Source organism: Mobula birostris, chromosome 1 (assembly GCF_030028105.1).
Source record: "Mobula birostris isolate sMobBir1 chromosome 1, sMobBir1.hap1, whole genome shotgun sequence".
Lineage (NCBI taxonomy): Eukaryota > Metazoa > Chordata > Chondrichthyes > Myliobatiformes > Myliobatidae > Mobula > Mobula birostris.
In genome coordinates, this window is record NC_092370.1 from 209,789,544 (window position 1) to 209,816,430 (window position 26,887).

General features: G+C 39.9%; 1 protein-coding gene across 1 annotated transcript in view; it reads right to left on the reverse strand.

The window, feature by feature from the left end:
- Positions 1-26,887, reverse strand: part of slc25a29l (solute carrier family 25 member 29-like) — a 43,300-nt gene that overhangs the window by 13,206 nt on the left and 3,207 nt on the right. The window contains exons 2-3 of the mRNA XM_072270503.1: positions 11,682-11,725; positions 9,117-9,200 (exon numbers count right to left, since the gene is read on the reverse strand). Of these exons, the coding sequence (XP_072126604.1) occupies positions 9,117-9,200; positions 11,682-11,725 (128 nt within the window). The remainder of the gene's footprint in view (positions 1-9,116; positions 9,201-11,681; positions 11,726-26,887) is intronic.

A 26,887-nucleotide genomic window follows, 5' to 3' on the forward strand; every position in this document is an offset into this window, starting at 1 on the left:
AAGGTGCTAGGTCCTGTGTAACAACATCTCAAACATTTGGATGTATTTTTCAAAGAAGCCACCCGAGTGGTAATGGTGCCTTGTAAGAAAGCCAAGTACTGTTTTCCCTTTATTGCACCACTTATAAATGAAGTTTATTTTTGATATCTAAAGAAAAGTAATGCACATCAGATACAGTAGGTCTCAGCCCAGAAACATTATATCTTCATCTAAGTCACAGCCTGATCTGCTGCATATTTTAAGCATCTGCAACCTTTGATAATTGTTCTGGAGAGCCAAAAGCAAAACCATTGTCTGAATGTTTGGAAAAGCCAATGGTTCAAGTGGAATGTTGGTGTGCTATTTGTATGCCTACAGAACCTCACCTAATAATCAGGCGCCACTCCACTTTTCAATATTAAACCACAAAGTAACAAACAGCCATCAACCTTACTCTTAAATATTATAGTCACAAGGACACAAACATTTCAATCATTTCCAAGTGAAATGTTTTTATCTGTACCTTTCCAAATATGAAAAAGTCAACACACCCATATGCAGTCGTGCTTAATAATACACTGAACCTGTTATGTAGATTGTACAATGTTTGATTGGGGTATACAGATTTTCCTGCATGGAATACTGGAATATGTAGCACTGGTTTCAACCCAGCTGGTGGCCCAAAAGTAAAATTACAAGGCAGGCAAAAGGTGTCCTTCCTTAGTAAATGCCTATACCAGAACGCAATGGATGCAACAGAAAAATAATTCAAAGGATCAGCATCAGTTTTGCAAGTTGCCTCTCAGCAACAAAATGCAAGAAAAATTAAAGTGTTCAAAAAGCCATGGCCCAGAATTTGAGGTTCTAATGACAGTAAAACTATCTGCACTACTTGCCTTTGCTCTGTGAAACTGAATACAACTACAGGACACTGGTCTTTGCATATTTAAACACACGACTGCTTATCAGTTACTACTCTTCCACAAACACACCTCCTCAACCCTTGCTCAAGAATCAACAAAGAAAACACAACTGCAGTCAACCTCAAGGGCAGAACTGGCAACTCAGTACTCCAAGATAGAGATGCCACATGAATGACAGAGATAAGCAAGGAGGGAAGAGTAGCTTTTCGATAAAGGATGCTACAGCACTAATTAGACATTACATTCTTATGGGATTGTCCAGTGAGCCACAAGGATAAAAATTAGAAATAGGAAAGGGAGGAGCATTCTAATGGGGCTGGGTAATAGACCCTCCCTCAAAAATCAACCGGAACTTGAGAAGCATGGTTGTATTCAAGTTGCTAATAATTTCAAGAATAATGATTCTTATTCGTATGCAAGAATAATTGCAAGAACAGTGGTTGCCCTCAACAGTAACAATGACAAGTCAGCATACAGAGAGGGGGTAGAGATGCTTAACAAATAGCGTGAGAACAAAACCAGAGTCTCAATGTAGAGAAGACAAAAGAAATGATTGTGGACTTAGGAAGGCGCAGGTCCATCACTCTCCATTGCACATCAATGGCTCTGCCATGGAGGTTGAAGAGCACCTCCTCCCTAGTCAAGACAGCACAGCAGCATCTACACTTTGAGGAGATTGGGAGCCTTGCACACCTCCCTCTCCATTCTAACAACTTTCTACGGGGGGCACCATCAAGGGTGTCCTGGTCTGGCTGCATCATTGTGTGGTACGGAAAATGCAAAGCATCGGACGACAAGCCGCTAGAGGATTGTAAACACCAACAAGATGATCATTCTGGTCTCTCTCCCCCAAACTTGTGACATTTACCAGGAGCATTGCAGATGAAGGGCCTGTAGCATTGTTGAGGACCCCTGCAATCCATCCCATCATCTCTTTGACCCACTACCATCATGAAGGAGGAACAGAAGCATCAGGACTATCACTACCAGACTGGACCCTGCCACCAACTAGGTCTTACCACTAGGACAGCAAGCCGTTCATCTGTGCTGTACATTACATGCAACTTCAATGATATGTTATTAACTTAGTTATGGTAATTCCTTGGTTTATGTGCGATATGTTTTGTGGGTGCACCGTGGTCCAGAGGAACATTGTACATGTATACAACTGAACGAAACAATCAGATGACAATGAACTTAAGCTAAATAGAGTTTAATTAGAGGGACATTTTAATTTTGCTGGTATTGATGAGGCCACCCAGTGTGGTAGAGTCTGGATGGGGTAAATCTGTGATGTGTCCAGGTATGTTTCCAGAATCAGTACCAAGGCCCCTACTCAGGACAGCACAATACTGGACCTCCTCTTACGGAGGAGGACTGAATAAGCAGTCAGGAAGCATTTTGGTTCTCCTGACCATTATTCTATTAGTTTTATAGACAATAGGTGCAGAAGTAGACCATTCGGCCCTTCGAACCTGCACCGCCATTCTGAGATCATGGCTGATCATCTACTATCAATACCCGATTCCTGCCTTGTCCCCATAACCCTTGATTCCCCTATCCATAAGATACCTATCTAGCTCCTTCTTGAAAGCATCCAGAGAATTGGCCTCCACTGCCTTCTGAGGCAGCGCGTTCCACACCTCCACAACTCTCTGGGAGAAGAAGTTCCTCCTCAACTCTGTCCTAAATGACCTACCCCTTATTCTTAAACCATGTCCTCTGGTACTGGACTCTCCCAGCATCTGGAACATATTTCCTGCCTCTAACTTTTCCAATCCCTTAATAATCTTCTATGTCTCAATCAGATCCCCCCTCAATCTCCTTAATTCCAGCGTGTACAAGCCCAGTCTCTCTAACCTCTCTGCATAAGACAGTCCGGATATCCCAGGAATTAACCTAGTGAACCTACGCTGCACCTCCTCCACAGCCAGGATGTCCTTCCTTAACCCTGGAGACCAAAACTGCACACAATACTCCAGGTGCGGTCTCACCAAGGCCCTGCACAAATGCAAAAGGATTTCCTTGCTCTTGTACTCAATTCCCTTTGTAATAAAGGCCAACATTCCATTAGCCTTCTTCGCTGCCTGCTGCACTTGTTCATCAGTCTCTGAAGGTGAATGAGCAAGTACTCCTAGATCTCTTTGTATTTCACCCTTACCTAAATCCACACTGTTCAGATAATAATCTGCCTTCCTGTTCTTGCTCCCAAAGTGAATAACCTCACACTTATTCATATTAAACACCAAACTTGCTGATGTTATTCATAATGCCTTCCTCTAAATCATTGACGTAAATCGTAAACAGCTGTGGTCCCAATACCGAGTCCTGTGGCACCCCACTAGTCACCGCCTGCCATTCCGAGAAACACCCATTCACTGCTACCCTTTGCTTTCTATCTGCCAACCAGTTTTCTATCCATGTAAATATCCTCCCCCCAATGCCATGAGCTCTGATTTTACCCACCAATCTCCTATGTGGTACCTTATCAAATGCCTTCTGAAAGTCAAGGTACACCACATCCACTGGATCTCCTGCATCTATCTTTCTGGTTACATCCTCGAAAAACTCCAATAGATTAGTCAAGTGTGATTTGCCCTTGGTAAATCCATGCTGGCTCGGCCCAATCCTATCACTGCTATCAAGATATGCCGCTATTTCATCTTTAATAATGGACTCTAGCATCTTCCCCAATACTGATGTTAGGCTAACAGGGCGATAGTTCTGTTTTCTCCCTCCCTCTTTTCTTAAAAAGTGGGATAACATTAGCCATTTACCAATCCTCAGGAACTGATCCTGAATCTAAGGAACATTGGAAAATGATCACCAATGCATCCGCAATTTCCAGAGCCACCTCCTTTAGTACCCTAGGATGAAGACCATCTGGACCTGGGGATTTGTTAGCCTTCAGTCCCATCAGTCTACTCATCACCGTTTCCTTCCTAATGTCAATCTGTTTCAGTTCCTCTGTTACCCTATGTCCTTGGCCCATCCATACATCTGGAAGATTGCTTGTGTCTTCCCTAGTGAAGACAGATCCGAAGTACTTATTAAACTCGTCTGCCATTTCTCTGTTTCCCATAACAATTTCTCCCAATTCATTCTTCAAGGGCCCAACATTGTTCTTAACTATCTTCCTTCTCTTCACATACCTAAAAACACTTTTGCTATCCTCCTTTATATTCCTAGCTAGCTTGTGTTCATACCTCATTTTTTCTCCCCGTATTGCCTTTTTAGTTAAGTTCTGTTGCTCCTTAAAAATTTCCCAATCATCCGTCTTCCCACTCACCTTAGCTCTGTTATACTTCTTTTTTAATGCTATGCTATCTCGGACTTCCTTTGTCAACTACTGTGGCCACTTTCCCCCCTTTGAATCCTTCCTTCTCTGGGGGATGAACTGATTTTGCATCTTGTGCATTATTCCCAAGAATACCTGCCATTGCTGTTCCACTGTCTTTTCTGCTAGGATATCCGACCAGTCAACTTTGGCCAACTCCTCTCTCATGGCTCCATAGTCTCCTTTGTTCAACTGCAATACTGACACTTCTGATCTGCCCTTATCCCTCTCAACTTGCAGATAAAAACTTATCATATTATGGTCACTACTGCCTAATGGCTCCTTAACTTCAAGATCACTTATCAAATCCTGTTCATTGCACAACACTAAATCCAGAATAGCCTTATCCCTGGCCCTAGTCGGCTCTCATACAAGCTGCTCTAAAAATGCATCCCGTAGGCACTCTACAAACTCCCTATCCTGGGGTCCAGTACCAACCTGATTTTCCCAGTTCACCTGCAAGTTGAAATCCCCCATAACTACTGCGACATTTCCTTTACCACATGCCATTGTTAACTCCCTATTCAACTTGCACCCAATATCCAAGCTACTGTTTGGGGGCCTATAGATAACACCTATTAGGGTCTTTTTGCCCTTGCTGTTCCTCAGTTCTATCCACACTGACTCTACTTCTCCTGATTCTATGTCCCCTCTTGCAAGGGACTGAATCTCATTCCTCACCAACAGGGCTACCCCACCCCCTCTGCCCACCTTTCTGTCCCTTCGATAGCACGTATACCTTTGTACATTCAATTCCCAGGTCTGATCCCCCTGCAGCCATGTCTCTGTTACCCCAACAACATCATAGTTACCCATTCGCACCTGAGCTTCAAGCTCATCCGCCTTATTTCTGACACTTCATGCATTCAGATATAGAATTTTTAACCCATTTCTCCTCTCTCTGTTTAAATCGCTGCCTATTGTGCATAACCCAGCTCCCCGAACTCTCACCGGGCTATACGCCCCTTGAATTTTGTTGTCCTTCTTAAATTTACTTACTCTTTCTGCACATTTAACTCCATGCTTCCTCAGACCATCCCTCTGCACATGTATCCTCCTTATCACTCGTTCCACCTCACCTTTCTCTACTTCACACTTAATATTCTGGAACCGTGTAATCCCCACCTGTCCTTTATACTTCATCTCGCTATCCTCTCTCACATTCTGGATCCTTGCCCCCTGCAAATTTAGTTTAACCCCCCCCCCCCACCCCCCCAAGCAGCACTAGCAAACTTTCCTGCAAGAATGTTAATACCCCTCCAGTTCAGGTGTAAACCGTCCCATCAGAACAGATCCCACCTTCCCTGGAACAAAGCCCAATTATCTAAAAACCTGAAGCCCTCCCTCCTGCACCATCATCTCAGCCATGTATTGATCTGTATAATCCTTCTGTTCCTCGCCTCATTCGCACGTAGCACAGGTAGCAATCCTGAGATTGTTATCCTGGAGGTCCTGCCCTTCAGCTTCACACCAAACTCCCTGAACTCACTAAGCAGGACGGTGTAGAAGACTATAGATCAAGTCCACAGGTTCGGGCCCTAATCAGGGGGGAATTAGACAGGATCTAGCAGAAGTTGATTGGGTGAGCCTGTTTGAAAGGAAAGGAACAAATGACAAGTGAGACAATTTTATCAATTATGATTGTACCTAACCTGGAGTAGCACACTCCTATTAGGGCAAAGGGTAAACTTGGCAAATTCATGAAACCTTGGCCAAAGGGACATACAGTGCCTTGAAAAAGTATTCAGCCCCCACAAAATTATTTTCACATTTTACTGTCTCACTTTCTAAATACAAAATGTATTGAAGTAGGACTTTTGAGCAAACATTGTGTATCATGTCAAATTAAAAGAAAAACAATTAACTAAATTGTCAACAATTAACTAAAAATTAAAAACAAAATTTGTGAGGCTGCAAAAGTATTTATTCCTTTTGTAAATGCCACACTAACTTTTCTCTACAGTATTACCTTATCAAATCACCCAGTCTGCTGATGTAGAAACTGGAGGATCACCTATTTTCAATGAATGCATACAAAAGAGCACTCAAGATAAGTCAGGGAAGTAATAGAGAAGCTCAAATCTGGGGAAAGGTACAATCTCAAAGTCACCGAACATACCTTGGAGCTCAGTGCTGTCAAATGTGAAAAAGCAGGAAAAAAGATATGAAACCACAGCCACACTGCCTAAGTCAGGCTGCCCCTCCAAACTTCATTGCCAGAGAAGAACGGCACTAGTGAGGGAGGCGACTGTGATGCTAACGGTCTCTCCGAGTGAGCAGCAGAAATCAATGGATGCAACAGGAGATGAAGTCCATGGCTCCCAATCTCTGAGGCCTTGCACAAGAAGGATATCTATGGCAAAGTGGGAAGGAAGAAGCTCTGGCTTTAAAAAACAGACTTTGCAAGGTGTCACTTAGAAAATACCATAAAGATGTGAAGGTATTATGGTCAAATAAGACTAAAATGGAACTTTTTGGCATCAACACTAAGCAGTACGTGTGCTGCAAGTCCAATACTGTGCATCAGCTGGGTAACACCATCCCTACTGTAAAGTATAAAGAGTATGGTGGAGGTAGCATCATGCTGTGGGGATACACTCCAGCAGCAGCAACTGAAAATCTGGTCAGGACTGAGGGGAAGATGAATGTTGCTAAATACAGAGAGATCATGGATAAAAATCTGCTGGCCTCTGCCAAAAAGCTTAAACTGAGGATGAAGTTCTTCAGCAGGACAACGACCCAAAGCCAGAGAAACCATGGATTGGCTTCGAATGAAGAAAATGGTGGCCTAGTCAGAGTACTGACCTTAATACTATCAAACATCTCTGACAAACCTCGAGATTGCTCTCAACCGCTGCTCCCAAACTAACCTGGCACAGCTTGAGCAATTTTTCCAAGGAGGAATGGGCAAATCTTGCTTCATCACGTTGTGCAAAGCCAGTTGAAAATTATCCAAAAAGACTCCCTGCTGTAACATCAGCGAGAGGCAGTTCAACTAAGTACTGAGCAAAAGGAGATGAATGCTTTTGAACCGGTAACATACAAGTTTTTAAATATTTTAACATTCTCTGTTTTGGGGGGCTCTACTGTGTAAACACGCACACACACTTCTTTCTCAACTTTTCATTCCAATGTTTTAAAATTCCTTCCGTTAAAAAGTCTGTAAAACAATTATATTTCATCTTCTACCCTGTGCATGTCCCAATTTTTATTTCATTATTTTGCATTTTAATGAGTTATAAAAGTTAATGCATCTTATTTTCTGATTTACTGCCCAAAAATTCTTTAATCTGCTTATTTAATGCCATCATCCTCTGATTGCTACAGAGACCTCATACAAAGACCAAGCTAAATATCATCATCTGGAAAGAAGACACCCATGCACAATAAGAACCATTGCTTTATACGTGGGTTTCTTTGGAATCAATTGCTGGCATTGTCCCTTCATGCCCAATTACTCCACATTAAACACGATCTGAATCAAAGTATTGGGTACTCTTTTTAAGATGCTCATTTTTGTTGTTCTAAGACTCAAATTTGCAGAAATATCAATAAGAATGTAAGCTTTTTTGGGGGGCACCTGTGCCAATCTGACTGCACACTCAACATGCTTTTAAAATTTACAAATTATTAGGGAGTATTCCAGAGTTATGTGAATATAACAGATATCAAGAACAAGTTTTCAGTTCTTAATGTAAATTGTGAATTGTAAGCAGTAAATTGAAGTTAAAAGCATACCTTTGCCAATAAACAAAACTGGCTGTGGAGCACAGGCTGGCCATGGACCTTTGGTGTATGTCAGATGTTTGCATATGCATCAACCAACTTAGACAATCGAGTTGTACTAACTGGCCTGCAGCAATCCAGGCAACAGGTGCAATCAATTTACATCTTTGTAACCAAGCTCAAGGAAGCCTGCAGACCTGACTGATACTATCACTACATTTAGCTTGGGCCAGCAAAAATATTTGAACATTCAGAGGTGTCTCTCACTGTAGGTATGCAATACAAAGGAAGCATTGTCAACCCAAAGTATTGAATTAAACAATGTAACTGTAACTATTGACACTGTATCAAGTCTGGAGGGTATAAAACAATATGATGTACTTTTGAATTTTTAAGACTCCACCAAGTCCATGAGAACGCCTACTTTTTATGATGAATAAAGACTTCTGTACCACCAGCTTCAGTGTCTCTCCAGTGACTTCCATCACAGCCACAACACAAAGAACATTTGAAAATAAGCAGATTGTAAGACGTGGTGGGAAAGAATGTACAGCTAAGCAAAATTTGTGTAAAAGAATGTGAACTTGTGATTTAAAATGAAAACATGCAAATCTATATTACAGTACATACCACTGACAATGTGAAATTCAGTTTTTGAAAAAAAAAGGCAAAAGAGGATGTACAACTTCTATTCAATATACTCCATGTGTGCCATGGGACAACAAGAATCCCCACAGTCTGGGGTGATAAATGGGCCAGGCCTGTCACACCCAGAACAGCGGCATTCCAAGTAGAAGCTGGGTGGTCTCAGCTCATGTTGCCCGAAGGAATTGAAGAGTCTTTTGGAATGATCTCATTGGGAAGGTTCAGTCTCCTATGGTGCCTAGTTTAAAGTTCAAACCAGTTGTTGCCCGAGTGATGACATTGTTTTCCAGACAGTGATGTCTTTTTAAATGAGCAGAGCAACAGCTTCCCGCCTTCTACACTTGCAGCTGAATACTGCGCTGTTCAGTGAAATTCCAAAAAGTGTCCTGTCCAATATATATTATATACATTTTTAAAAATGATATAAACTCTAAAAGACAGTGTTTTAATAGAAAGAAAAGAACTGTATAAGCAGAAAAATTCTGGTGGAAGTTCTTGCTACTTACAGATTCTTGTTTAAGAATGGACCGGAAACAATGTAGCGTTCCATGGTAACGTGGCTGATCAGGATTCTGTACTTGAAGTCGAACCTAGAAAACAAACACATATCTAGAGAGGGAAGGGCCTGGCTGGGCATGATTCACAGTAAGGTATTTTATTCCACAACTTGTACTTAATATAAATGCAATGTAGAGTAATATTCTGATACAAATAGCATTCATTTAATTCTACAACTACTTAAAGTCATATGCTGAAGTCTGCATTCTACAAAGTTTATAAAAAGGTAATAAATACAATACTAGATGCGTTTAAAACTCCAGTGTCATTGAAAGCTAAAAAAAAAATTCACATAGTATAGAGGAGAGAAATAAGGATATAACATCACTGTTTCTGTACTTACTAGAAATTCTCCTGTGATGAGGCTTATCTCTCATCACAAAGTACACTTTTGCTGTTAATGACGACTGTCCCTAGCTCAGAAAGTAAAGTAGTTAAATACAACAAACTTCACACATTACATGAAAATAGCAAGACAAGGAGGCTTCTAATGCATCAGTAACTTAGTTAAAACAAAACTCTGGCTGCCATTAAGCATAACACAGTTTAAAATGGTAGTTACTGTTTACCTACGCCAACAGTGTCACCAAGTAAACATAACTGATTAGATTTGCACAAATAGCGATATCAACTCTTGAGCGGTGAAGGGATGTTTTGCAGTCCTTGATGACCCCACCCCAATCTCCGCCTTAATTTTCCCTGGCTTCCTATATATGTGGCAAGCAATTTGTTCCCAGGACTCAACCAAACATCAATCTATCTGAGCACGAGGACCCCTGTCCTTCAGTCATACCCTTTCTCTTGGGAGAGAATATTCAGACTCTGCTTCAGGTGTCTTCTTGGTGCTGTGGTTGAGTAGAACAATCAAGCCTACTTTCTCAGCCTACCACGATGTGCTCTACCAATGCACATAAACACACACCATCACTTTATAGAAGGTGTTGTGTTTAAACATCAACAATTTTTTAAAAAAATGTTTCTCCACCCTAACTTTTAAGATTTTAACAAAATAGCAAAAAGTGTAGAGGAACTCAGCAGGTCAAACAGCATCTGTAGAGGCAAACCGCCGGTCGACCTTTCATATTGTAACTGCACATCACAACAGAGGGAGAGGGAGAGGGAGAGGGATGACTGAGTGTAGAGGTGGGACAGGCTGGATAGTCCAACTCTCACCTCTATAAACTGGCTACCTTCCCTCTACACTCGCTCTCAATCTTGATGCAGAGTCACAATATGAAACATCCATCAACCTCTTTGCCTCCACAGATGTTACTTAACCTGCTCAGTTCTTCCAGCATTTTGCCCTTTGCTCCAAGGCACCTGCTGTTTCTTTGTGTCCATTTGACAATATTAGCTTCTCACTCTCAGTCATTACAAGGCACAACACTAGTTTCAGTTTCCACTGATCCCTCAAAAAAAATGCTGATCTAATCAGTGCAAGTACATAATGTACATTTCCATGGCCAATACGGACAAGATAATTTTTAAGACTGCACTGTTACAGTTTAATCCAATCAACAGCGCACTCAGCATTTCAGGCCATTTTATTTCAGGGGTCACTCACAGCCAACCAATGCTGCACATAGTCTGTATGAATAAAGTGGTGCCAAGGCCTCTGAGGGCAGAGATGTAGCTTAGAAGGACAATTTCCCTTCGACCCACTGAGAGCAAACATACAAGCAGCTGGCGCAGGTGGCATCAATTTGAAATGTTGTCACTTTCATGAAGTCAATATACTTTCCTTGCCATACTTCATCACACAATGTCATGGCCAGAAATCTGAAGAAGCTACTACAGCTTCTGACAATTGTAACTCCATACCCTAGCCACTGTACTATTAATAACCCTATAAAATCAGGTCCTCAAAGACTTAAGCGTTTTAAGATGGGTTAACTTCATTTACTTTGGTTCTAAAAGATAAATGCAATATTTAAATCCATAAGCAGACCTTAATTTCAACCAACATTAAGCATTTTCATTCACAAATATAAATTATTAAAACAACACAAAATAATGCTAAATTAGATTCACGCAAGGGACTCTGGTTATAGTTTGAAAAAAGAAATTTATAGGCCTTTTGGAAAGGTTCTGGCAACATAGGTTAGCAAAAAAAATTTAAAAAAACAAAAAAAAACACATTCTACTCAAATAAGTATTCTCTCACTGACAGACATTCAATCATCCCGATCGGTTGAGAGGTCAAAATCCACAAAGGAGAGTAGTTAAATATTTAAGAAACTAAAAGTAGATCTTATTCATGGCGCCAATCAGATAATCATTATCTGAAATGGCTGAATATGTTTGAATGAAAGCTAACATTAACTTTACTATTACAACAGCTTGTATAGTTGAATGTTTAACTATGTTTGGCAATAAAACAATTTATCACGAAGATAAGCAAAACTGTAAAAAAAATTTGTTTTAAGAAAATTTTATTTTGTAGTTGTGATATTAGATGGGATTGCAAGCAGCTCTTTAACAATATCAAAACCAAACTACATTAAAAAACTCACCTTTACTGTGTCGAAAGGATGCCCTACTAGAACACCAGCAACACCTGCAGCAAACAAACAAAGACAAATTTAAATTGTCAGCCAGTATTCGACAGTCCTAGAATTTTAAGTGGACCAACTACATATAAGCATCAAATATCTGTGATGAAGCAGCTCATTTGGAAGTTCTGTGGATCAGATACTACCTGTCTAAGCTACAAATAACATTTCTACTTCAATGAGGTACTTACTAGGGAGCATTCTCTTCAGCATGTTTTCATTCTTGGCTTTTTTTTGTTCTGCATTATACTATATTCTTACAGTTTCATGCATCTTCAAGACCCGAGTGACACCGGACAGCCGTGTTCCCTCCAAGGCGTGTGCGTACATGTGTGTACACTCACCTTTATGCTACTAGCGCACAAAGGAATTTAAACTGCGCACAAAAGGTTGTCACCCTCAACCTCATTGGCATGTTAACTGTAATTCACGATCATACATAATCACATTTCCTTTTACGATTTCTGATGTGGATGAAGTTGACAAACGTGGACTATGCAACGATATGTACCCAGATTTTAGAATATATATATATATATATATATACACATACACACACATTTTATATATATATATATATATATATATATACACACACACACACACTCTGTCTTTATTGAAGAAATTATTCAGTGTGCTCATGTTGTTGTCACTGGGCAAAAAAAAATTAAATTAAAACAAAACAAAAAACCGCACAGCACAAGATTTTTGCACACACTGGTCATCACAAATTGGAGGGAACATTGCTGGAGAGTGATATCTATTATAGTCATCATATTCAATGTTTTATAACAGGTACACACAGCTTCGAGTCCATAGCTTTTTACTTAACTTAGGGTTGTCAAAAGAGGTTCTATGCAGTCAAGATTATCCAATTTAGGAAAAAGAACTAGTAAAGACAAGAAATTCTGCAGATGTTGGAAATCCAAAGCAACATCCACAAAATGGAGGAACTCAGTAAATGAGACAGCATCCATGGAAATGAATAAACAGTCGAACTCCCGGGCCAACACTCTTCTTCAGGATTGGAAAGGGGGAAGATGACAGAATAAAAAGCTGGGGGTGGGGGGGGGGGGGAAGGAGAAGAGGAGGATAGCTAGAAAGTGATAGATGAAGCCAGGTGGGTGGGAAACGTAAAGGACTAGAGAAGGAGGAACCTGACAGAAGAAGGCAGTGGACCATAGGAGAAAGGGAAAGAGGAGGAGGTGATAGGTAAGTGATAAGAGGCAAGAGGCCAGAGTGGGGACAGAAGGGAGGGGGAGGGAATTTCTTTTTACTGGGTGGGGAGGACATCAATATTAGTGCCATCAGGTTGGAGGCTACCCAGATGGAATACAAGGGGTTGCTCGTCCAACCTGAAGGTGCCTTTATCATGGCACAAGAGGCAGCCATGGACTTGCATGTCAGAACAGGAATAGGAAAAGTACAGCTCTCTTTCTTAAATCATTCTCCAGTGGCCAGATTCAAAAACAATGAGTTGAATAAGTTAACTATTCCTTTTCTTTGGCTTGAATTTATTTATTTTTTTTTTTTTTAATATTTTATCTCAGTTTGGATGTTATTTTTTCAGTTTTTATTAGTGTTGACCAAAATGGGGTAACTTCAGTTTTAAAAAATACAAAATTCATCAATTTTAGGTCTCCACAAAATGCAGCTAAATTGACATTCTGTAATAAAAAGCAGTTTGCGTCTTGTTTAGACCAGTTGCATTTTAAGTCATGTTCTTGTGAATTGTCTATTTCTCTCCCCTATCCTGTCCTTAATTCTGCTTTTGAATTTTCCCACCACCCTCAAACCACTGATCATTGCATCCACCAAACAAATGGGGCAGCTCAGATGAAGTTTAATATGGACAAATGGAGGCAATGCAGTTCAGGGGAAAACACACAAGGAAGTTCTCAATGAGCAGTTGCTATTACCAGCTAATATTATAATGAACAGAACCAGGTACTTCACTTTCAAGAAAAGACATAGGAGAACTTAATGGAAAACCTAATAATTATGAAGCATGTATTGAGAGAGGAAAATATGTCTCCACTTGAGAAAGAATGGGTAATACGAGAAGGCATAATTTTAACTTGACGAGAACAAAGTAGAGGTGGGTTGGGTGGGGTGTTAGAAGTGGTTTTACTTCCCCCACAGAGAGTGGAATGCACTGCCAGGGTGGTAGCAGAGATGGGTATATAGGACCCAGAGCAGTACAACACAATACAGGTCCTTCAGCCCACGATGTTGTGCAGACCTTTTAAACTACTCCAAGATCAATCTAATTCTTCCTTCCCACATAGCTCTCCATTTTTTTTTCATCCACGAGCCTAAGAGTTTCTTCAATGTCCCTAATGGAGAAGGTTAAAGGATTGCACAACACTTGGGACCGAAGGGTCTGTACTACAAAAGACCTCCTATGTCTTTTCTGTACTACACCAGCAACTTTTATGTGTGTTGCCTGAAATTCCAGCATCTGCAGATTTCCTCGTGTTTGCGCACTACACTGTAGTGTCCTATGTTGCTGATAAACCCTACAGGAGCTGTCCCCAGGCCAGCTTTTGAAAGAAAAATAACAAAAGACACGCTAAAGTGACATGCACAGAATTGTGAGGAATAAACACCAGCACTATCTACCTGAAAGGACATGTCCTCTGAACTCGCTGTAAAGCTACAATGTACGGCATCTGCAGCAACTATTTTATTCTTCCACAAAATGTCACAATAAATTATCCATTTACAGCGCAAGTCAATTAAAGTTAAACTAAAGTAACAATTTATCATATTCTTTTGAAAAGAGCTGACTAGAAAAATACGAGTTTCAAAGAGTCATTTAAAGGTCAGCTTAATTCAAATGGTTGTACAGAACTGGATTTTGGTTAACCAGGACACATCGGGACCAGTACATTTTGGCCCAATTAATGGACTGCCCCAATTGGTCAAAGATTTGTGGAAATAGTTTACAAAGGTATAAAAAACACAAACTGGGTAATAAACTATGTATTTAAATGAAATACAGAACAAATTAGAACACTACCAATGCCACTACAGTACTATATATATAAAAAAAAGTTCCTAATGTTTTCCACAGAGGAATCCATGCTGTGTATGCTGCAAAACCAGTGCAGGTAATGGACTGCCTTCACACAATGCTTTTGATGATTGCATCCTCCAAATCTTCATTTTCTTTGCCATGATCTTCAAATTATTTGTAGTTCCCAACTTGAAGTAGTGAAATTGCTTCATTGTCACTCCCAGCTGCTTCTGGCAGTTCCAACCCTCGGTGCTCAAAACCACAGTGGACAAAATACTTCTGAATTGTCTCACTGCCCATTTCTCAGCACATAATCACACATTAAAGAGTTTCACTCTAAGCACAGTGTAGTGCCTAACGGCCACACAAGTGCACAAGACTGAGGCTAGCTAGAAGCTGTCCAGCGACGAGTCTCCTGTCCAAATCAAGTGGTAAGAATGTTCCAAATAAATGAAGGGAATCCCGGCTAGTTTCTCATTTAGTATTTTTGTTCTTTAAAAGTTGTCCCAAATAAGTGGGAGTAACTGATTGCCTAATTAACCAGAATCCACTGTATATTCAAATCATCCTCCCATCCTCTAGCCAATCATTCCCATGTCATTCTGAGGGAAGGCTGCACTTTCTTAGGTGCCAACTCTCAATCTCAAAACTAAATGTTTGTTCTTCATTTCAGTGGTAAATGCCTTTAAATATTGAATATGGCAGTGAAATAAGTGAACTTAATGGTCCTCATCCTATCAGTCAATGATTTAACACAGAAAATCATTCAGTCCACTGCGCAAGGCAGCCTGCTTGGTAGGGATTTCACTTTCTTTTCTCTGTTCATACACTTCTGACCTATATAAGACCATAAGATATAGGAGCAGAAGTAGGCCACTCTATACCTACCCCACAATCAATCTAACTCTTCCCCCCGTTACACAGCCAAACACACTCCAATTTTCTTACATCTATGTGCCAAAGAGTCCCTCTTCCTTACATAGTGGTGGGAATTAAACCCCAACCTTAAAGCAGGCATTATAAAGCACTGCACTAACTATACTATTGTGTTGCCCACCCTTCCACTTCATGCACAATCAATCTTTGTATGGGAAAATAGGAATCAATAGCAAAGCATAAATGACCAACTATAATAATATGGTTTTAATGGAATTGCTTACTGATAAACATTACAGGTTTGCAAAACAAACAAATCTCCAATTTTCTCTGACTGGTGGCAAATAATATATACATTTTTAAACTTTCTTCTGAAAGGCAGACCAAGGCCCCATTTATTGTCTCATCTAAAGTACAGAATGCAATACAGTTAGCCTCCAATAGGTGTTCAAATACTTGTTTCCACAGACTTTAAATCAGAAGGAAATGGGATACCAATTGTTATCAACAGGCAGAGCAAAATGTAAATCCAAGTCTTCCCTCTTGAATTGTTGTATTGAGATGTATGGGAAAGTGAACAATTTGCATCACCTTACACACCAACTAATTTTAGTATTCTTTACTTCTCATGCTGAAATCTCAATGTAATTCTACACAGAAAAAAATAATTTTCACAAATAAACATTCAGTATTACAGGTTGAGTCCCCCTTATCCAAAATTACAAAATCCAAAAACCTCTGAAATCCAAGTTTTTTTTTTAAAAACTGCTCACATGATGACACAATAGAAAATTCCACAAGGCACTGGGAAGGTTCCTAGATGATGTGCAGATTTCTACGCACCACAGATAACTCTGAGAAGTGACCTCACATACGTAATGAGCAAAGGTAGAAAAATACTGTATGAAGTGAAAAATGAAGATCTTGATCGTGTATTGAAAGAGTGGATTTATCAGCAGAGTGAACATATACCGCTTAATGACTGGCTGCTGAAATTTAAGGCATTGCGTTAAATTTTTTAAAGCATCTGTTGGTCACGAAAATTTAGCACCGAAGTCTATGATGCTGATTGTTTTTTTTAAAATATACTTTAAAGTTCAAAATAATTTATCAGAGTACATAAATGTCACCACATACAATCCGGAGATTCTTTTTTTTTTGTGGGCATATTTAGCAAATGTATAGAACAGTAGCTGTTAACAGGATCTGCACACCGTAAACAAATTGTGCAAATGCAGATAAATAAATAGCAATAACTAACAAATGTGAAATAGCAAGATTAGAGAGTCCTTAAATGAGTCTAGTTACCCCCCTTTGTTCAAGAGCCTGATGTTTGAGGGGTAGAAGGAACTGTTCTTGAACATGTGTATGAGTCCTGAGGCACTGATGGCAGTAGCCAGAAAAGAGCATGGCCTGGGTGGTGAGGATCTTTGATGATGGATGCTTCTGTTCTATGGTGTTGTTTCATGTAGATGTGCTCAATGGCTGGGAGGGTTTTGCCCGTGATATACTGGATCGAATCCACTACCTTTTGTAGTATTTTCCACTCAAAGGCACTGGTGTTCCCATACCAGGCTGTGATGCAGCCAGTCAGCGCACTTTCCACCACACACCTATAGAAGTTTGCTAAGGTTTTTGATGACATGCCGAACCTTACATAACAGCATTAAATTTTAAAAACGTTTCTGATGAAAATCTAACACCAGAACCAGTCAACAATGCTGGTTATTTTTATATTTTTACATAAAACCTTAAAAAAGTGTACTGTAAACTTTTAAACAAAACATGGCATTGTAGGTGGAGACTGAATGCCTGCTATTGTTTGATGTTGTTCAACAGCTGATTGAGGAATCAGCTGCACTGCTTTTGCTGCCCTGCTCACATTATATTAAATGTTATGTAATAATTCTTACAATTATGTATGTATGTGTGATGAACAAATGCAAGACAAAGTCTGCTTACTAGTAGCACAAATTCGGAGTCAGAAATTATGGTGCTCTCACGTAATCTTATTATATATTCGAAAACCTGAAAAAATACAGAACACTTTCAGCCCCAAGCATTTCAGATAAGAGGTACTCAACCTGTAGATCAGGTTCCGAGCATTACAATTCGTTCTTCTGCTTCAAGCAATGTAATGAAGGTTGACAGAATATATTGAATTTAATTTCTGCTCAATACTGTTATCCCTTCTTTGAAACAGTTTCATCCAGCCTTTCACATCCTATCTTGTTTTCCAACATTCCCAGTTCTGATAAAGGTCCTTCAGCTTGAGAAGTTAACTCTTTCTCTTTCCACAGGTAGTGCCCAACTTGAAAACTGTTTGTTTCTGGTTGTTTTTATGTCAGATGTTCAGCATCATAAGTGCAGCAGAACTTAGAGGAAACCACATAAATGGCATTGAAACCTTGTTGTTTTTGGGTAACCCTAGGTAATTTCTGAGGTAAGGACATGTTTGGCACAACTTTGTGGGCCGAAGGGCCTGTATTATGCTGTAGGTTTTCTATGTTTTTCTACATTTTCTCTGGCTTTCAGTTAAATGTTCCTGGCTCTTCATAATTTGAGCTACACCATTCCATTGTACTTTTGGGAACTTTAAAATGAATAGTTTGAGTTTACATTTCACTTTGAGCAGATTTATGTGTTTCATGTAGTTAGCAGGGTAAAATTATAACCAAAATTCCTGCCAACCATTTCAAAAGTTGAAAGTCAATTTGTTATCAAAGTACATATACTGTATGTTATCATATACTATCCAGAGATTTATTTCCTTGCAAATATTTAAAATAAATATAAAGAAATATAATAGAATCTGTGAAAAAACATACATAAACAAAGACTGACAAAAAACCAATGCGCAAAAGACAAACTGCAAAAAAAAAAAAAAACAAACAAAAAAAAACAGAACAGAATTTGCAAAGACTGCTTAAAAGTTTGAGTCTGCAGGTCACAGAATCAGTTTAGAGTTGTGGTAAGTGAAGTTATCCACACTGGTGCAGAAGCCTGGTGGTTGTACCATAACGGTCCCTGTACCTGGTGGTGTGGCACCCCAGGCTTTTGTACTTCCTGCCCGACGGAAATAGCAAGAGCAATACTCTAGTAGTGGATAGATCTTACAGACTGATAAATAGAAGGGCTAACTACTGAACCCTGCAGTACCACTTCCAACAGTCATCTTTCTAAACAGTCACCCAAATCTTCTACTCCACATGGCTGGAAAAGGCGACTGATAAAGCTAGAGTGAGTGTCATCAGCAGTTTGATAACTGGCATTGGATAGACCCCAGTTTTGGTGTGAAGGTGATGTTCAATAAGTGAATCAGTGATACCATGCAGAACAAGCCTTTTGGCCCACCAAATTCAGATGTAGTCTGAAGAATTCCCCAACTGTTCTGCAAATTGCCTCCATGTTTCCACTGGAGCGGAGATAAAAATGAAAACACTATTACAACAAGATTAAACGTATTCTTCAGGCAATGATGAAGGTAGAGAGATGGGGAACACTCCTTCCTAATGTTTGCACTTGTGTGTGCTCCCAAAGTGTGCAATCCCAGACAGTCCTCCTCCATTCTGAATGCTAATGACAAATACTGAGATGCTGCAATTATATAAGCTTCGATTTCTTAATCAACGACAGCAAATGGACCACATTCCCAAAGAATATCTGTGATTTTTGTGTCTCAATATACTATATTCATACAAGTATATTTTAGCTGATTTGGTCACAATTGTTGTAACACCTTCATGTAATGGAAATAAAATAATGTTACCAATGTAGATATTTTCATTACACATCAAAACACCTTGAAAGGATGCTGGTAAACTTTAAAAACACCATGTTTTTAGCTCATCACTAATGAGTGTGTTGGCTTACATAAGTTATTGCTAATACTCCTGTAAGTAAATGGCTCACTTCTATGATGCCAACAATAATTCCAGTTTTGTACCCAGAACACTGTAAGTGCAATATGTTAATGATGTTTCACTTCAATATACAATAGTACACCAGAAATGATACAATTTGAAATAACCTGGTGCTCATCACTTAATGAATCTGATTAAGTGTAGCAGTTCTGTAAACAGAGGCAAATGGTTCAACTCCACATGCTTAGCCATTGCCAGTCATAGTGTTGACTCTGCCAAAGTTTGTTTCATGCACCAACATGAAAAGCCAGTAGGCTTTTAGAATCAGAATCAGGCTAAATATCACCAGCATATGTCGTGAAATTTGTTAACTTTCAGAATCAGAATTTAATGCATACAGACCACAAAAGAGCAACAGAACTATTTACATTCAGCTGATAATTATGTCTCACAGGTATAAAATCCCATGATTGTTGGAGAGAAGATTCGGCATGAAATCTAAAACTTCGACAAACTTTTACAGATGTGTGGTGGAAAATATATTGACTGGCTGCAAAACAGCCTGATGTGGAAGCACCAATGCTCTTTAATGGAAAATTCTACAAGAAGTGGTGGATATGGCCCCGTCCATCATGGGTAAAGCCCTCCCTACTACTGAATACATCTACCCGAAGCGTTGTCGCAAGACAGCAGCATCCATTATCAGGGACTCCCACCACCAGGTCATGCTCTCTTTTCGCTGCTGCACCAGGAAGGTACAGAACCCTCAGGCCCCCCACCACCAGGTTCGGGAACAGTTATTACCCCGCAGCCATCAGGCAGCAACTGCACTCACTCCATCCCTGAAATGGACTATGGACTCACTTTCAAGGACTCATCTTAGGTTCTCAATACTTAGTAGTTATTCATTTATTATTTTTTTTTTCTTTTAGTACTTGCAGAGTTTTTTTTGCACACCAGTTGAATGCTCTAGTTGGCGCAGTCTTTCATTGATTCTATCGAGGTTATTATTCTATTATGAATTTGAGATGCTCACAGCAAAATGAATCGCAGGGTTGTATATGGTGACATACATGTACGTTGATAATAAATCTTCTCTGAAATCACCAAAAACTATAACCCCATGCAAGCGATTGGATGGTGATGGGAGCGGGGGAAGGAAGCAGAAATACTCCACGATTTTCATTTTGCAAACAAAGCCAACTGTAAAGTTTTGCTTAAACCCAAAGCTGTTGTTACAAGCTTCACAAGATTTCTTTCTTATTTGCCTCTCACACAAATTAGAAGTGTTTGGGACTGCTAAATTATAACAAAAGATGCACCCTGTCTATGCTGCCAAGAGTTTAGGAACAGATCTTAATATGCATTTCTATTCCAGTTGAGACTGTCTTTCTGCAACTCTCAACTGCACTCTACAGTTGGCAGTAACATTGGAACAAATACGAATACGAACCTAATGTGTATGCTCAAGAACATGAAACTACAAACGTACATTAATTTTTCAGTTGACAGGATCCTGCATGAACTTGTTTTTTTTAAATTAGAGCAGAAATACGCAACAATCAAAGAAAAAAATCTGAGCTGTCATTCACAGGAGTCCATAAAATCACCTTTTAAGTCAATGAGTTTCAGACTGCTAGCACCATCTATGTAAAACATCATGTTCCTCTTTTCTTCTCCTTTCTATCACTTTGGTTTTTGGGACAACACAAAAAGCTCTGGAGGAACTCAGCAGGTCAGGCAGCCTTTATCGAAAGAAATGGACCAAGACCCTTCATCTGGACAGCTCCCTCCATAGATGTTACCTGACCCATTTGAGTTCTTCCAGCACTTTTGGTTGGACTCAGATTCCAGCATCTGGAGTCCTGTGCCTCCATTAGTTTTTGAGCCTTTGCTAAGGTAAATAAAGTAAACAGGAAGAACCTATCCAGACCTTTTATAAATTTTGTATTAATTAAATCTCTCCTCTGTGTCCTTGGTTAAAAAAAAGTCCCGATGTTCATTTTTTTCCCTGGCAAAATACTCAAATTTGTTTTGTATCTACTAGTGCAATTATATCTTTCCTGTGATGTGCGACCAGATCTACGACAAATACTTGAGTGTCTGGTGAAAATAGTGTAGCGAACAGTTCTGCGGGACTATGCCGCTAATTTTCTATATGTTGGCAAATAAAGAAAAGTACACTGTCGGCCTTTTGAACCACCTTCCTGGACATTTCCTAGCATAATTTACATATTACTATTTAATTATTTATGGTTTTATATTGCTATATTTATACTCTATTCTTGGTTGGTGCAACTGTAACAAAAAACAATTTCCCTTGGGATCAATAAAGTATGACTATGACTTCCTGTCTTGCCACCTTGAGGACTCTGTGGGTAAACATTCCTTCTGAAGCTCTCAGCGTCCTTCCATTTATTGTGCATTCCCTCACCTTGATTCTTCACCTCACCCTTCTCAGAATTAAACCATTTACTGGAAGGTGTATTCAACTGACCAGTCCATCTTGATCTAAAGCTTTCCTCCTCATTGTCACCTACACAAACAACGTGTATTGTTTGCAAGTTCCTCTATCATGCATCTACATTCAAATATAAAATTAGTAATGCATATATATTACAAAGAAACTAGGTACCAAGCACTGGGCCCTACAGTAACAAGGCCCCCACCCACAATACTCCAGCCAACCATTACCAGTCATTACCTTCCATCAGGCCAATAGGTGTTACCATCCCTGTCACCAATATGTGTCACCATCCCTAGGTTCCCTTAGAATGCTTTTTTCTGATTTTGTTTCTTTTTAAAACCAGTTATCAAAACCTTATTAAAACTTGTGTGGACCCCCTCAAATATGCTGACTTAATTGTTCAGATACAACCCTTGTCAATGGCACTGGTATGAATATTCTTACAGACAGACATTCCAGCGCCTTAAAACACGGATTCCAAAGGGAGTTCAGCACAAGTGTTAAACAAAAGCAGAAATTTGCTGGAATTGGAATGCAGAGCAAGCAATGGTTGGGAAGTAAAAGAAAAATCTGGTTTTGCTTAACTGTATTTACAAATAGAAAAAAGTAACGTGAGTAAGGCAGGTACGGCACATGATATTTCTGCTATTACTGAAATATGGTTTGAAGAAATGGCTATTTAAAGTTTCAAATTTCAAGGCTTACAGATGAGAAAGGAAACATGGCTTCTAAATAACAGGAAAAAGGAGTGCCATCACTAGCTGGGAAAACAATCAAACCTACAAAAATAATATACTAAGGAAGCATCAAATGAAATATGCACTGTAGCTTGACCTTTTTTAGTTGTTTTGTTCTTTGGGAACCCATTGAGATCATCAAACAGACCAAACAAGTTAGAAGAGACCACAGCAGTTCAAGTTGAAAGGATGAAGATAACAGCCTTGCAAATAACAGACACATCTCAGAGGAAAATAACAAAAATCTGTAATAATATTGTGACCATGCAGGTCACAGCTAAGATCTATGATGATTATGACACTATCATGTTATGAAACAACCCAGTAAACAAAGAAATGGATTAAAAAGTCTTGGCAGAAATAGTTATCAATAAATGAAAACATTCTAAAAATGTTAACAGCTGGACTTAACATTCATTCTTTGTTTACAAGTTGATGTTATTTAAATACAGGTAATAACCCATTTATTGGCAATAAAATAAAAGCAATCAAAACAATTCAGAATGCACTTTCAAAGAATGATTTTAGTCTATGTGAAATGAAACTTGAACATAACTGAGCATTAGTCAGTGAAGGATCTCTTGGGTCACAATGATAACTAAATACAAAAGGTGTATTTATTCACACGGTGGCACATCAGACTGGATTTGACCCTCTGTTTAGAATTGCTGCTGTCAGTCCTCACCCACCTATATCTACCTGGGTTGGAGGCAGAGAGTTCAGGTCACTTGGCCTCTGCACGCTTGACTCCAGTGGCCCGACAAGCAATGAGCTCTCAGTCACCTTCCCAAAAACTAAAAGGTGATTCTGTCATTATGGACCCTCATATTTTTCTTTTGCAGGGATGCACAATTTGAAAATGGCTCTGTAGACTCCCCAGAGCAGGCCACATTCCCAAATTATTCTGTGACTACAATCCACAAAGGGTACCTGAACTAAGGACTTCCATTCAGTTACTTGCAGCATCAGTCCAGACATATTCTCAACTAGAAAAGGCAGCAACGTCTGGTTGCTAATGCACGTTTTCTTCTTCTGACTCTTACTCCAGACATTTCCAATAATCGTATGTGTCAGAACAATAGCATATTGCTTATATAAGCACCACACCCCACTTTGCAATATTATAGCATATACCAAAATTTAGAAGAAATTTTCTTTTAAAAATGACAGACTTCAACAAAGTCTCTGAAACGTGCACACACATCCACTGGAAGACCCAATGACATAGCTTGCTAAATTTAAATACACAAATAGTTTGAGGGGGATTTGGTGGTATGACACCCAATAAATGTAATGACAAGTCATTTTAATATTCAACAAATCACAGCACTGCACGGTGCTAATAAAAGCTTTAGAAGTACAAGAATCTAAATTTTCTCCATTCCAAAAAAGAGCTAATGCAGAAATTCATCCTCACTTACACTAACACAGATATTGAGGAGCAGCTGCATATGGCACTCCATTTCTGAAACCCAATTCCACTTACATCAGTGCAGCTGCTCTGATATGCACACAACTAACACTGAATTTCCAACCCGAGTTTAGTGAAAGAGAAACATGCCAAGACAGGACAAGAGACCTCATTACCTTTACTAAGTAAAAGGAAAACAATGAATTGATTTTTGCATTTCACCTGAGGTTTGAACAGCAAATTATCCTTTGAGTACAGTATCCCATACCACTTCACCACCAATTTACTCACATACAACAAACAAGAAAAAAAATCTCCAGATGCTGGAAATCCAAGCAACACACACTAAATGCTGGAGGAACTCAGCAGGCCAGGCAGCATCTATGGAAAAGAGTAAACAGTTGACATTTTGGGCCAAGACCTTTCATCAGGACTCACATGCTGACTTGAGGGATCTTTCTGTTCAGTATTCCCTCTGTCCTTTATATTCCATATTCACTTTATATGGAATACCCTTACGAGTCCTTCCAACGTGTTTTTATTAGGATTAAGTTCTGTCATTGCTCTGCCTATTTTGTCAACAAAAGTAACAAAACCATACTGATAGTCTCTGCCTTTACAAGTGTACATTAATCATATCCTGAATTTTTTCCCCCAATATCTTCCCTAACATTAACATTATTAGTAAGCCATTAATTACTTGACTTATCCTTTCTACCTTTCTTGGGCACCATGGCACGTAGTGGTCAGCATGATGCTATTACAGCTTGGTCATCAGAGTTCGGAGATCAGTCCCGGCGACCTCTGCAAGGAGACCACCCCGTGGAATGCTTGGGTTTTTCCCTAGGTCCTCCAGATCCCTCCCAAGGTCCAAAGACGTATCGGATAAATTAACTGGCCTTGTAAATTGGCTTGCAATTAGGTTAGGGTTAAACAGGATTACTGGGGGGTGTAGCTCGAAGGGCCAGAAGAACCTATTGTGCAGTACACCTTTAAATAAAGAAAGCTATCTGTAAGCCTGGAGATGTGCATTTTCAAGCTTTTGTATCACCTGGCTAAAGGGGGAGAGAAGAAGAGAGAATGTTTGTAGCGGGTGGAGTCTTTGATTATGTTGACTGCCTTACTGAGGCAGCGAGAAGTTTGGAGAGACCACTGGGGGAGTCTGGTTTTTGTGACCAACTCAAACCTCAGACATCTGTCACCTTCCTGCTCCCTACAGCCAGAGGGGCAGGACTGGAGTAACCCTGACGTTGTACTGGAGTAATCCCTGACGTTGTACTGGAGTAATCCCTGACGTCGTACATCAGTAATCCCTGACATTATACTGCTGGGTCCTTTCACCAAGATTGTTCACAGCTGAACGCTTAAAGCTCACTCATGGCAGCAGCATATTACAGTACCTTGTTCCAACCAAACCACCAGGGGATTATACCATTACCCCTCACAAACACCCCTCCCCTCCCAGGTCTGCCAGTCCCAATCCTCATTGTGGGTCACAGCTGAATGTGTGCCCCCCTTTCAGGTTAACATTATAAACAGGGAATGTCCCTGCATCCTCAGACTTTGATGTCCAATGAATCCTCCTCCTTCACTAGTTATACTCTTAACCTTAATACACTGATAAAATGCTTTGAGACTTCCTTCAATCTTATCAACCAGCCGTTTCTTTAAAGTTATCTCCTGCCCCTTCACAAAGATCCTTTCTGGCTGTCAATACCCTATGCCTGACAAGTGCTTCATTTTTTTCTCTTTACCCACTTCTTCATATCCCTTGACATCCACAGACACATGGTCCCCTCTTTAGGAACTCTCTGGCCCCAAACACTCATTTCACTGCTGAATGAGTCCCATTTGTCAACTTGCAAGTAGCTGTTCCTAGTCTACCTTCTCCAGGTCCTTTATAGCAGGGGTCTCCAATCTTTTTTGCACCACAGACCAGTTTAATATTGACAATATTCTTGCAGACCGACTGACGGTGGGGGGGGGGGGGGGGTGTTCAAGTTCAACAGTGTGTGACAGGGAATGAGGAAAGGTGCAGCTGACTCATGATTTGGCCATATGAAACGATATATCGTTTCCTCGTGGCCCAGTAGCACATGCTTTGCAGCCTGGTGGTTGGGGACCACTGCTTTATGGTATTGAAACCCATCGTCTCTCAATTCAGGACCCTGATTTCTAGACCTTCCAGTCCTTTTCATCATGATATTGAAATTTTTTTTAAATCATGGTAACTGTCTCCAAGATGTTATCCCAGTGCCCTGTAGCTACTTATCAGCCACACTTCCAAAGGCAAGGTTCAAAGCCACCACATCTGTAGTAGCAATATCTACATAGAACTTGGACAGTCTTCAAAAAAAAAAAATCCACTCTCTCTTTCACATTAAGGCAATCTCAGGGTACATTCACACTACGCTGGATAATTTTGAAAACGAAGCTTTTTCTCTTCGTTTTGCCCTCCCATCCACACTGAGCCGGCGTTTTCAGCCCCCGAAAATGGAGATTTTCGAAAACACTCTCCAGAGTGGATAAATCTGACAACACTTAATATCCGGCATAGTGTGTACAGGGTAAACGGAGAGATTTAAAAACATTGTCATGACAACACCACAACAACAATGTTTTTTCTGCTTCTGCTTGGTACTGCGCAAGCACTGCCAGACGGCTGTTATAACGCGCAGTCGGTGTGAATGGCGTGAGAGTTAAATTGTAAAGTGAGCTTTTTTGTCTATTTAAAAACGCTGTCATGACGTGCTGGAACAGATGTTCGTTGTTTTAACGAAGAAGTGAATAAGTA